General features: G+C 39.1%; 1 protein-coding gene across 1 annotated transcript; it reads right to left on the bottom strand.

Moving 5' to 3' along the window:
- Positions 1–1,109: 1,109 nt before the first annotated feature.
- Positions 1,110–2,851, bottom strand: foxl2l (forkhead box L2-like). Its single transcript, XM_024005162.2, has one exon. It carries the CDS (start codon positions 2,587–2,589, stop codon positions 1,699–1,701), a length of 891 nt encoding a protein of 296 aa, XP_023860930.1. The 5' UTR covers positions 2,590–2,851; the 3' UTR covers positions 1,110–1,698.
- Positions 2,852–14,453: the final 11,602 nt, after the last annotated feature.

Raw genomic sequence — 14,453 nt, 5'->3', positions numbered from 1 at the left:
TATACAGTATAAATAATGGCKATTGAACAGATTTTGAACTGTTAGAACTTCTAGTAAATTATTTTTTTTTGTCAGAGGGACTATGTTCATAAAAGATGTTGAAGCTATGTATTCCAGAAGAAAATGTTTGTTCCCGGTAGGGGGAAGGACACGTTTTTTTWACTTGAACTATACTACATATTGGCTAAAATGTAAGCCTAGCTGTAGCTTGTCTATGACGACTTTACCAACAGGAATATAGATTCCAAGGAGTATTTGAAGGCGGAATACTGTAATACTGTAATACCGTGAAGTACTGGAGACTGTACAGTACACATGCCTTATCCTCACAATAAATGCTTCAAATTTGACCACATGGTGGCACTATATGCACAAATGTGGTAATCTCCATTCACAATGYGTATAATTCTATTCCATGCCATTGTAGCCTGTCTTTTGCCAAGAGGCCCGAGTTTTATGGCACAGGTGGGCCAAGTGCGCACGCACACACACACAGTTTCATASTAATCAGATCAATCGGCAGAATTATAACATCGGGTAGGTCGAGTATGAGCAATTCCACCATTCTTGCATGATATCAGGATTTGGGTGTCACTAGTCAAGATGATCAATTCCTATTGGTTATCAACCAATACAATCTAAGCACTTATAGGCCAATGAACAGTTAAATTATACATTTTGAAATAAATATATTTATTTGATGGTGACTCAACATACAACATTTCGGTTCCAAGAATTGAAACAGTAGCATTTAGGCCAATGCATAGCCAGAMCTCTGGTATTTGGATAGATTAAACACACATTCAATGCACGTGAAAGATTAGTTTATTTGAAACCATGGTTAGTCAATAGGCCTACAGGTTAATCAAAAAATCTCCATGAATTAAAATAATATGCCTGCAATTTGGCAAGAAGAGGACACATGCACCTCAAATATTACTTTTAAACAGTAGGCTACAATATGTTTTAGCTAATCAAACCATTGGCCTCTTTCCCCATTGTAATAACTTGATCAAACTTATCCCAGCCATGTTTGAAAAACATCGGATCATAGGCCTACATACAGGACATGAAGATTGTTTGTGCAACCCAAAATAGATGAGGCAATATTGATTCAAAAATATCATTTTATTGAAATAAACGAAGATGTTGGTTACCACACATTCCACATTCAATGAACTTATAACGAATCCAAATGCCTCGAGTTGAAAATCCAGAGGAAAACTTCAATAATAATTTATTAAACTTTTATACCGGGCATATAAAGGTGTATAGGCCTACACTAGAAAACGGAAAATATATAACATTTACAACAAACACCTACAGGCCTAATAGCCTACCTGTAACAAAGAAGCATGATACATTTTCTTTGAAATTGACTCAATTATTTGGGGAAGAACAGGTCTATCTACATAGGCCTACGTGTCACCCCCGGGACAGCAGAATACATGAATGTCCACAGTTAATGTCCAATGTTCCCACCTAACGAACACTGTAAATGAATATTTGAATAGCATGAACATCTTAACACATATCAGCAGATTGACATATTTATTTAGCCAAAAAACGTATTTCGTTGATAAGCTATAAAATATATTAGCACATATCAAAACAACAAGCTGTCTATATTTACACTAACTGGCTATTTTATGAATGACAGCTGAAAAACAGGCGTTCAAGTGCTCGAGTCCAACATTTCTACTCAAACGAGTGCGCGAGTGGCATTTCTGGTTGTCTGGCAAAGGAGAACTGGGGGTAGCACGCTTGGGAAGTCGAGCCACCGCTGGGGCTCAAAGGCTGGGTCACACAACCACAGGGGCATCCGTTATGTGGCATCAGGACGGACGCATGTCGGTGGTAAGCACTGTAGGTGGCGTGGAACTGATGGTTGTGGTAGTAGGTTACAGGGGAGCTGGTGTATCCATTTGGGGACACTGAGTGCACTTGTCCGTTGATGGGCTGCGACTGGGGGTAGCTGTATGAGGTGGCCTGAGGTGAGTTTGGCTGGGAGAGGGTCCAGGGGTTACTGACAAAAGGCGCCTGTACATAGACAGGTTTCTGTTGCAGGTAGAAGTGCTCCGGATAGTCCATGCAGGTGGTCCCCGCTATGTAAGGAACGATGGCAGGTCTGTAGGGTCTCCTCACCCTTCTTCTGCGTCTGTAGTTCCCTTTCTCAAACATGTTCTCAAATGCAGGATCCAAAGTCCAGAAATTCCCTTTTCTGTCACCTCCGCCCTCCCTGGGTACTTTGAGAAAGCACTCGTTGAGACTGAGGTTGTGCCGAATGCTGTTCTGCCACCCCTTCTTATTTTTCTCGTAGTAGGGAAATGTTGAGATGATGAACTGATAAATCCCGCTCAGGGTCAACCTCTTTTCTCGGCTCTCCTTGATGGCCATGGCAATGAGGGCGACGTAAGAGTATGGGGGCTTCTCCGTTTGACCCACTCTGGCCTTGTCAGCCTCGTCCACAACCTCCGCTGCGCTGTCTGTGCTGTCTGCGGAGCCCTTGCCCTTGGCCATGCCCGAGGACGAGTCGGTTAGATCCAATATGTCCAATTGCTGCTCATCGTGAAAGTCCTCTTCGTCCATCTTATCACGTAGTTTAAATCTTCCTCAGTTTAGGAGCTGCAGTGTCCAACCACACGGGAAAAGTTTTTGACAATAGTGTTCACAGGTGAGACGCGCATTCCGCTACTGTTTTAAAACCCTCCCATATGGATGTCTGCCCTGGCTGGGACACCCTTTCATATAGCCGCTTTTCCCACACTGTTGCTGGGTTCTTTAGGGTCAACAGTTWTTTGTTTAGGTTGAAAATGAGGTCACAGACATGTTGTCTGTCTGTTTATCGATGTTCGTGAAGTTTTACAATACTAGTAAGCCCTTTGAAACGCATAGAACAAGGTGAACTATAGATTGTGTGAGTGCGTTCAACTGATGTGTCAAGCGATGTTTGTAAGCATGGATGAGTGATCTGACTTTTCTCTTACTGCAAGCTATTATATGAACTATTTGACCTACAATGACAGGCGCACTTTTACCCCAACATAGAGACACATAGACTACCAACCGGCTACATGATGCAGGCCAGACAGCCTTATTTAAAATATTTCCACTCTCATTTTATAAATTATATTAATCCTTTTATAAATGTCCTTTATATAAGTCAACGGCATAAATACGAATAGTCCATTAACATTTCACATCATACATTTAGTTTTTGCTTTTCAGGTTTTGTCACCAATTTAATTCGGGAAAAATAAGACATTCAAAAATAAAAATACATGTTTCAAGCACAATTAAGACCAACTTTATAGCTATATAATATTATATTATCAACACGAAATATGACACGAATCTTTTCAGTAAATGGATTGAACGACAGATTAGTCCTAATGGCCTGACACTAGTGTTGCAACATGGAAATTCCCTTTTATCCACACAGTGCAATCTACAGTTCATCATGAATAGCACATACACATTTTGAAACACACACTGACTTATGCATGCACGCACGCACACACACAACACACACACACACACACACACACACCACACACACACCACACACACACACACACACACACACACACACACACACACACACACACACACACACACACACACACACACACACACACACACACACACACACACACACACACACACACACACACACACCACACACACACACACACACACACACACACACCACACACACACACACACACACACACACCTTTACCTGTATTACCTTTCTGTATTCATTCATGCATAGACGTTTCTATTCCACCCAGACCTGTAAATAGAACTATTTTCTGGACTATTTCATGGCAGAACATTGTAAATCCACAGGTGACATGATACCATATCTGCTCACATGCTGGGGGGAAAAAGGAGAGTAGGGGGGCAGGTATAGGGTCACGGATCGAGGATGGGCCGGAAACCATGCCTGAACCACCTCTGACCTTTTCACATTGGGGTGAACTAATCTGGCAGCGTCTGCCATGGTAAGGCCTCCGTTTACCACATGGTCATTGACGATGGCCCGGACTTCATTAGACACAACAGTTCACTGCCATCTGTCTCCCTCTCTTTGATGTCCACCTCTTTGTATTTGTATTTATTATGGATCCCCATTGGGTGCTGCCAAGGCAGCAGCTACTCTTCCTGGGGTCCAGCAAAATMAAGACAGTTTATACATTTTAAATAACAGATTTCACAACATATTAAGTGTGTGCCCTCAAGCCTCTACTCTACTACCACTTGTGTATAGTGCGTATGTTATTGTGTGTTTTTATGCATGRGTCTATGTTTGTGTTGCTTCACAGTCCCCGCTGTTCCATAAGGTGTATTTGTATCGGATTTAAATCTAATTGTACTGCTGGTATGAGTTTCTTGATGTGGAATAGAGTTCCATGTAGTCATGGCTCTATGTAGTACTGTGTGCATCCCATAGTCTGTTCTGGACTTGGGGACTGTAAAGAGACCTTTGGTGGCATGTATTGTGGGGTATCCATGGGTGTCCGAGCTGTGTGCCAGTAGTTCAAACAGGCAGCTCGGTGCATTCAACATGTCAACACCTCTCACAAATACAAGTAGTGATGGGGCCCATGCCCACCTCTCTGACGGGTCCCTTGTCTATGAGCTCTTTGGTTTCTTCTTCTCCCTTGCTGTCTATCCTGCTCCATGTTGAAAGAAATTGTTCACACACACCCTTTTATATGGTGACCAATTGTGGTGAAATCATGTGAAATCAATTAGGAATAACGAGTAGTCCTTATGTATGGTTATCATGTATCATACATGTCATTTAGGTGTTTATACTTTACAAACACACATTTGATTTCTGTAGTTCTCAAAATCCATATACAGTAGACAAACCAGTTTAAAATCTGTAGGTTTACTAAACGGTTAAGTGATCAACCATTAAGCACAGTTGAATTAAGTGATGGTCAAATGTATTTAAACAAATGAGAAGAGAATCATATGAAAAGTATTGTGAGCATTGCATTGTGAAAGGCAATTGCTTTATATGATAGGTATTTCTATATAGATGAAACACGGATTAGGCTTGGTGAACAAAATTACTTTGTGATTGTGTATATCAATTGAAAATGTGCTTAAAGTTAAAGAAAAAACAGCCTTTTTGATGATCTGCTTTGAGTTTTGTACTAAGAGTTTCCACATACTTGTGAAAACAGCACCAAAGCGATAAAAATAACTATAATTTGAATAGGCCTTGATCTAAAATACCATCCCACTTAGGTTAGAAATGAAATTGTCATTGACAGTAACTCTTTGAATTTGAGGTTTGTGCATAAATGCTTCTATAATAGGCTAATGCCCTCGGTGGTGGAGAGACACGGGGGAGAAATGCTGAGTAATAAAACATGGCCAGGCGTAGACACCATAGACATCGTAGACACCGTAATCACTGCTACCTATAGAAATAGAATGTCCAGAACAAACATTCCCATTCAAGTCGATGTTCCGTGATGGGTGGACCTTCAGCCATATTGAGTGCACCTACAGTCAAGTTGCTGTGGTGTGAAGGGCTCACTCGTTCTAGTCATTTTATTTTTATGCCACCACCCACATACAGTGAGGCATGACCAGCGGACCTGTGGGAGACAGGTGATAATGATCACCTGCTCTCAGGAGACAGACTGTCTCCCCTGAGTGACTGATAGGGAAAGAGACAGATCTCTGAGTGAACTAGCTCACTGTATAAAGGCACCTGTGTGACGCTTCGTTTCAGCTCAAACTAGCTGACTCAAGGCATTGTAGCAGGATGACCATTTGGACAGTTGATACAGATGTAATAGCTAGTGGTACATTGATYCATTTAACAACGAACCCAAACTGAAGAAAGTTTTACAGTATCTCAAAAATATGTAGGCTACCTCATAATTCTACTGGATACATCTACTTGCTTAACAAAAGGAAGTGAAATAAGGTACAATTCTGTAAAATCACCCATGCCCTCAGACTGCAATCTCTACATTCTTACATTCTATAAGAGATAATGTTATTAAAAGGGAGCTCAGAAAGTCTCCCCGTGCTAGATTTACTGACTGATGTCATGAGAGCAAAGCAAGGCGCCAGATAAAATACAATATCTCTACAGAACAACCATGCAGCAGCCTAAGCCATTTGAGACCAAACAAGAATGCAGCACAGGATAGTGCCAAAACCAAAAGAAAGACCAGGCTTAGTGCATGTAACATGATTTGGAWTTACAAATGCTCCTGTTCTCTTATATGTAAACAACGAGTTATGTAAAGGATATTTGTTGTGTGTTTACTAGGGCTACCTTTATTAATACTCTACATGGAACTGTCCCTCCAAATTGGCTGTTTTTCCATGATAATTCTGAGGAGATCTATTATTTAAATTTCCACTGTAGGCAACTCTGGTCTCCCATCCTAGATTCCCGGGCCAATTAAGCACCTTTCACAGCCCAGCTTGAAAGGATTATCAGATCAAACGTTTGTATTTGATCCTCTCCAGTTTGTTACATTTGAGGAGAGACAGTTCCAGTTGTAGAGAATGTACATTGTAACAATGTTGCCATAGTTCAGTAGCTGTGAAGGTCTTTGCCTGTGGGAATTGTGGGAATTGCATCACATAGGATTAATAAAAAAATAACACATTTCATTCTGGAGAAAACAATTCATACATAACTTTTCTGCTAAAAGTTTAATCCAAAACAATAAAAAAWATATATAATTAWCACTGCTGGTACATAGAGTCAGATCTGGGGCCATATGTATCAYGCATCTCAGATTAGGAGAGATGATCTAGYARCAGTTTGACCTTTTAGATCATAATGAACAAGATCACATGGACYMGGGGGARCWGATRCTAGATCAGCAMTTCTACTCTGATACTCTTTATGAAWACGGGCTCAGGTGTTCACGGATTCTTAAGATGCATGGAATAGTTGTGAGACGGAGGGTGAACGCCTTTAAAGATGTGGGAATCTGAAGGTGTAATGGATCACAAAGGTGCTCGGTACAGTAGCTACCTCTACCACCTGCATTGGCTATCTGCATGCTGGATGGCATTATGTACATTACATTAGAACAAARGCACAAACTAGCACAGCAGTGCCATTTCTTTTTGTAATATGATCCAGTGAGCATAAAAATATTTGCCATTCATTACAAAATATTTATGAATATGGTTTTAATTTTCTGGGGGGGGATTTCATAAAATGTTTACATTCTGACATAAAGAACACATGTTCAACATAATAAAAAAAATTGTTTTCCAATCTCAAAAATGACTATAAGTGCCAAATAAAATAGCAGGGTGGACTGTAACAGGGTTGACGATATCATCTTAAATATGCCATGAATCCCCTTTTGACAAGAGGAATAGAAGCTTTTTCTGCCAACAGGGAGTGGCAATAAAATGCAAGCTTACATTTTTCTAAATTGTTAAAACAKTTCTAGTCTACGGGTAACAGGGTTYACATGTTTTATGCTCGATCCGCATAGTTTTCCATCACAAAGCACCAGAAAATGGCCAAAAAGAGTATAACCACTTCACTTGCTTTTACACTATGATTTGACTATTAGATGTTCAATGTTTCTTAAAAARYTTTTTTAAAGGAATAGTTTCACCATATTAAAATGAGAGTTCAGTTCAATTAACAGGATTGACCTTAAAATGAGGGCCAGACATAAACGAATCACTAATCACATAAAAAAAAATATTAATCAGACATAAATTACTTTGTCAAAGCAACAAAATAACAATGGCTTTACAATGATGGTGAAAACTTGGAGAAAATACAGAATTTTGGCACTTCAAGTCTTTATTCATATTAAAAATCRGATGTATTGAATTCTGTATGTGGTCTATATTAAAGGGTACTTCATTTAATATAGCAGGCTTCTAAAATGCAATATTGGTTCACAATTTCTATTTAAAATATCAAAGGGACGAAAAGGTACTCTTTGTGGAACGACCCTGTTATTTCCATAGAAAGACTTTTAATGTATTATACAGTAGTTCAGGACATATACATTCAATACAAATAACTTTATCAACAAAGTGATATCAATAAACTTATGAAAGCGAAATAAAAAATATATATATTCCCTGTCCATCATGCATTGACAAAAGTGTGTTCACTCGAAATGCTAGAACATTTCCTCCACACTAACCTGTTGACAGATGATGCCATTGAATATGCAGAACTGTTTCTATTCTGCCTAAACTGAAAACTATATCCAGAGATCTTCACCAAAATCAGCGTATAATGCAAACGTGTAGAAATCAAAGGTTGCGAGTTCGAATCTCAACTTTAGCTAATTAGCAACTTTTCAACTACCGACACATTTTTTGTTACTTTGCAACTATATACTTGGCATGTTAGCTAACCCTTCCCCTAACCGTTTTAGCTAACCCTTCACATAACCTTAACCTTAGCCCTTTAACATAACTCCTAAAGTTAACCTTAACCCTAAGCGAGCTAGCTAACATTAGCCACCTAGCTAGAATTCGTAACATATCGTACGTTTAGCAAATTTATAATATATTGTATGTTATGCAAATCCGTAACATATTGTACATTTTGCAAATTCGTAACATATTGTACATTTTGCAAATTCGGAACATGTAATATGAATTTTAATTCGTAACATATCACTAAATTGAAAGTCTCAGATTTATGTAAAGATGATGATTAAAACCTCTTGTCAATATGGGGGCGCTGTTTCCACTTTGGAAAAAATCGTGCCCAAATTAAACTGCCTCGTACTCTATTCTAGATCGTACAATATGCATATTATTATTACTATTGGATAGAAAACACTCTCAAGTTTCTAAAACTGTTTGAATTATATCTGTGAGTAAAACAGAACTCATTTGGCAGCAAACTTCCAGACGGGAAGTGAAAAATCTGAAAACGAGGCTCTGTTTCAGGGCCTGCCTATTGAATTGCCTTATATTTATGGATATGCATGCACTGCATACGCCTTCCACTAGATGTCAACAGGTGGTGTAAGTTCTGTCTCTTATACACATCTAGATGTGTATAAGAGACAGGCGTTCGGTATACACGGCTAATATCTCCGGCTCTGTTTTTATTTGATACATATTAGAAAAACATCATAAAGTAGGTTTTTTCAACCGAGTTTCATCAGTTTATTCAACGTTTAATGGGACTTTTGGAGTTTTCCATTCTCTGCGTCGAGAGAAATTGGGAACGTCATCAACATTGGCTAGCCTTGTGGAGCGAATTCGACAGGAGAGAAGGACATTCTAAAACCAAACAACGATTTATTCTTGACCAAGGACTCCTTGTACAAGATTCTGATGGAAGCTCAGCAAAAGTAAGAACTATTTATGATGTTATTTCGTATTTCTGTGTAAAATGTTGAGTCCTATTATCCGCCGTTTTGGCGGGCGCTGTCTCGCTATAARGTAAGCTGTTTGTTATGGTAGTTATTTTTAAAAATCTAACATGGCGGTTGCATTAAGAACCAGTGTATCTTTCATTTGCTGTCCAACATGTATTTTTTAGTAAAGTTTATGATGAGTTCTTTGGTCAGATTAGGTGAGTGTCCAAAATATCTCAGGACAATTTGGTGAATCGATGCTACATATTCACAATGTATAACCACGGTTTGCAGCTCTAAATATGCACATTTTCGAACAAAACATAAGTGTATTGTATAACCTGATGTTATAAGACTGTCATCTGATGAAGTTGGTCAAGGTTAGTGATTAATTTTATATATTTTGCTGGTTTTTGCGATCGCTACCTTTTGCTGCTAATAAATGCATTTGTGTGTTTGGCTATTGTGGTAAGCTAATATAATGCTATATTGTGTTTTTGCTGTAAAACACTTAAAAGAAATCGGAAATATTGTCTGGATRCACAAGATGTTTATCTTTCATTTGCTGTACACCATGTATTTTTCATAAATGTTTTATGATGAGTATTTAGGTATTTCACGTTGCTCTCTGTAATTATTCTGGCTGCTTTGGTGATATTTTTGATGGTAGCTGCAATGTAAAACTATGATTTATACCTCAAATATGCACATTTTCGAACAAAATATAAATTTATTGTATAACATTTTATAAGACTGTCATCTGATGAAGTTGTTTCTTGGTTAGTGACTAATTATATCTCTATTTGGTCGGTTTTGTGATAGCTACCTATGCGGTAGAAAAATTGTGAAAATATGCGGTTGAGTCTTTTGCTATTGTGGTTAGCTAATAGAAATACATATTGTGTTTTCYCTGTAAAACATTTTAAAAATCGGAAATGATGGCTGGATTCACAAGATGTTTATCTTTCATTTGCTGTATTGGACTTGTGATTTCATGAAATTATATTATATGATATCCCTGTCGCGTTAGGCTAGGCTATGCTAGTCAGCTTTTTTGATGAAGAGGATCCCGGATCCGGGAGAGAGAAGCGGTAGAGGTGATTAACAATGACAAACTTCCGAGATTCTGAAGCAACCATTCCAAGAATACCTTCCGGTTGCAGATTGTGGCAACTAAACTGGACTATTATAAAATGCCCATCCCCTTCTCAACAGCTCAGGTGGCTCAACGCCTTATATCTTATTCCCCTCCTTTAGAGGTGGTATGAGTGTGAAGGTTGTGGAGAGTGTGTTAAATGGCTGCAAACAGGCAGATCTGCTTAAGCTCAATGAGGGTAATATGATTCCATGACGTTTGGAAGTGAGATGAGTGATGTCCAGCTGCTGCTATTGTTTGAACGCAATGGTTTCAGTCCTCCAGACCATTTGAGAATGTCACTGAACAGCACACCCGCATGCATGGATTACAGTGCAAGCACACACATCAACCAGAGGAACCAAGAACATGCTAAGCAGCTTTTTATCAAGCATGTGCAATTGTCAACCATGCACTGCAATCATCACCAACAATTCCACCATTCAGTATTATTTGAATACCCTAAATACCGTGAGGAATTGTGCATGGTAAACTTATTTCATAATCCATTTTAATTATGATGATTATTGTTATTTTTTGATTTTTCTTTTCTGTTCTGAGTTGTGGAAGATCGAGATACCTATATTTTTGTGCAAAAGAGTGATACATAAACCACTGTGACTCAACTGAGGCACCTGTCAAGCTGGCATAAGGGATGAAAGGAAACGATGGTGTGTTGTGGCTTTTATCTAAATACAAGTGCATGGAGCAAACCACGGCCCTCTCCCAGCCATACAATACAGCAGTCATTTAGGCACCACTCCCAAATCCCCCTAATCTAGAGATTACAGGACTCCACATCCCCTCTGTTACTGTGTGTTGTATTTCTCTTGCATTGAGGTAGAGTACATACCAGTACTTTACCTCAATGCAAGAGAAATACAACACACCGATATCATTATCAGAAGATATATAAAACAATACCCACAGTATTTCTCAACTATGACCTGGAGAGGATTGCAGGATAGCAATTCCATCAGTAGTGTCCCCCTACCTACACATTTAAGTGGAGAACTATCAACGTGATGATGACTTCTCTGGGTTAGTTCGAGCATTCAGAAATGAAACAGCATAAAACCAAACAAAGAGAGTATGATCATTTGTTTAAATAGAGGACCTAACGACTTCTCTTTGAGTCAGTTTGCCTTGGCTGAATTCTCATGCGAGGTGCAGCTCTGCCTGTCTCAAGTGATGAGAGACTAGAGTTCCCTGTTCAGTTCACAAAGCCAGTGAACCGTGCCTTTTTCCCACAATGCACCGCTTGGCAGGTTCTACATGACAGCACTTGGGCCTGTTCTCTGCCAGTCTGGCCCGCAGCCCACAGCGCTGCAACTCACAGCAGAGCAGCCAGCTGATCCACTCCCAAGACAAGCCTCTCACTCTATTGTTGACTCTTGCAAAATTGTGGGTGTACTATTAGGTTACTGTGTGCCATTGTAGTAATTTCGCCAACACTTAGACACAGTGTTTTCTTAAACTTAAACAGATAAAGTATATTCACATGCTAACCATTATCTGAAAATGACACTCAGTATGTTGTGTGTTGTTGRATGCCCGGGTAGTAAGGATGTAAATTAGCTTTATAGCTTACTCTGGCACATTTACATTGATGTGTAAATGGACATGTTGATTAATGTGAACTGTCAACGTCAAATAAATTGCGTAAATGAAATAAATACATTTTTATTAGTTACTGCCTTCCCTGTAATTTTCATCAATAATCAGTGGCTGATCATTGCCATTGAGTGGAGACACTGTCTGGATCACTTCTGTGGTAAGATGGTCAACAACAAGTGTGTACTCAGCAACTGTCAAATGTAGAACTCAGCCCTGCCAAGATAAAGTTAACAAATATGTTTCTGTCACATTTAAAGMTGTTCAAAGACAACTGGTTGTCTTCTCATCTTAATGGATAGTGATGCAGGAGTGGCAGAAATCCCTCATTTGTCATCCACGTATTAMGGTGGCAGGTAGCCTAGCAGTTAGACCAGAAACGAAAAGGTTGCTGGTTTGAATCCCATAGGTCAAAAAATCTGCCGATGTGCCCTTGAGCAAGACACGTAACCTGAATTGCTCCTGTAAGTTGCTCTGAATAAGAGCATGTGCTAAATGACTTTTTTTTTTATGTACAATGTCGTGGACTACATAATGTTAATTTGCTCGTTGGTCCTCATTCAAATGTTATTTTGCACAATGCAAAAGTCTTCCCCTTCTACACAACACTTGGTAAATACAATGCAGGAGCAGATCAGAGATAACATGCAGGTTTTATATCACGTCAAGTTCAGTGACAAATGATGCAAATCAACCGTGTGGCTTTCCCTGGAACTTTACTAGCTCTGTCATATTGAGGTCAAATGACATGATTGGGAAACAGATCCTTCCACCATTTTGTTTCTAGGCAATGACTTCACTAGATGTTACGCTAGATTTGACTGACTGTGTATTATTTCTTGTTGACTGACTGTTGCAATTATTGCGAAGGTCATATTCATTTCTGAAAAGGGTTACAAACAGAGCCGTTTGGAATTGTTTACCCGTTGTTGTGTCACTAGCCACTCTAGTTTGATCCCAAATCTCATGAAAGCACCTTACAGAGTGCATTGTTGTTTGTGATGGAACACATGTGAAGGCCACAACTAAACAGCAGAGAAAATAGGCTTGTTAGCTTTTCAAATTTAAAATTGGACATTTTGGATTACGCTGGCGAGCCTCACTTTTCACTGTTATTATAGTGGCTAACCTCGTCAAAATGTCCTAATAGCCACTCTAGCACAGATGGGACTGTAAATGTTCATGTACTCTCTTAATTTGACTAGTGGAAATTACAAACTTGAGAAGCCTTTTTAAACCCCAAATACACTACAATTTGCATTTCCTGCTCCTTAGGAAAATTCCCTGTGACAAGAGAGTGATGAAATGAATATAGTACACCTGTAAATATTGAACACATAACTGCTTTCCAGAAGTGGATCTTCAGTTGGGTCTTTTGTCCATTTATAAGCAGCAAAGTTAAAACATACCAATAATTCCATACAGGCTGATGTAATTACCTTATCTTAGTTCCATAGTGAGCATGGTCAAAACTGTATGCTGTCCATAGTGGTAGTTAGAGGACTCAACTTGGATATAACCCATTTTAGCATGGGCACTGCCATTGAGTGCTTCCACCATTTTAAAGTATTCAAAATGGGTGAGGATTCCTATGGGTTTGGAGCAATCAGCCAATGATCAGAGTATTGTCTTCTTTTTCAAATTGGGTGCTATGGTTTGTAAATGGCTTTAKGCTATGTCACAGCCATCTAGTTGCCACAATAAATGAATCACACACAACATTTGGATCAGGACTCCAGCACCGCAGGTGGCGGTAAATCACCAATATTAGCTTGGCACTTTATTCAAACATAACAGAAGAAGAAAATGTACTACTTTAAAATGGAGATAGCCTCAATGGTGCTGTCCATGCTACCACAGATGCCATAACAGCACAGATACAAAGATGATACCTCTTTCCATCTCTATGATGCTGTCCATACCTGTGCATCCCCACTTCCTGGTCACCTGTGTGCCTGTATCATAGACTTAGTTAGACAACATATCTTTGTGTCTGTGAACGCATGAGCAGTGCCATTGAGGACTTCCACCATTTTAAAGTAGTCAACTGGGTTTGACCTCCCAGCCATTGAATTACACTTGTGAACAAACATTCCAAAACTGCAGGTGGCAGTAGGGATCTCTATCTCTATGGGATGTATACGTGTGATCAGTCACACATGACCCAACATATAGTGTGCCCTATAGTGTACACATTCATTGGAATATACAAAGACAGATACACTGTATAGATAATACAATTTAACAACCACACAAGTAGACCAAATTCTTAATGAGTATGACAGCATATAATGTTATACACACTACCAAATATATATTCACAAAATAATGATCTGAACATCTATACTTAAGGA

Source organism: Salvelinus sp. IW2-2015, linkage group LG17 (assembly GCF_002910315.2).
Source record: "Salvelinus sp. IW2-2015 linkage group LG17, ASM291031v2, whole genome shotgun sequence".
Taxonomy (NCBI): domain Eukaryota; kingdom Metazoa; phylum Chordata; class Actinopteri; order Salmoniformes; family Salmonidae; genus Salvelinus; species Salvelinus sp. IW2-2015.
The sequence above is the reverse complement of the archived record's forward strand: the minus strand, read 5'-3'. Positions and strand labels throughout refer to the sequence as shown.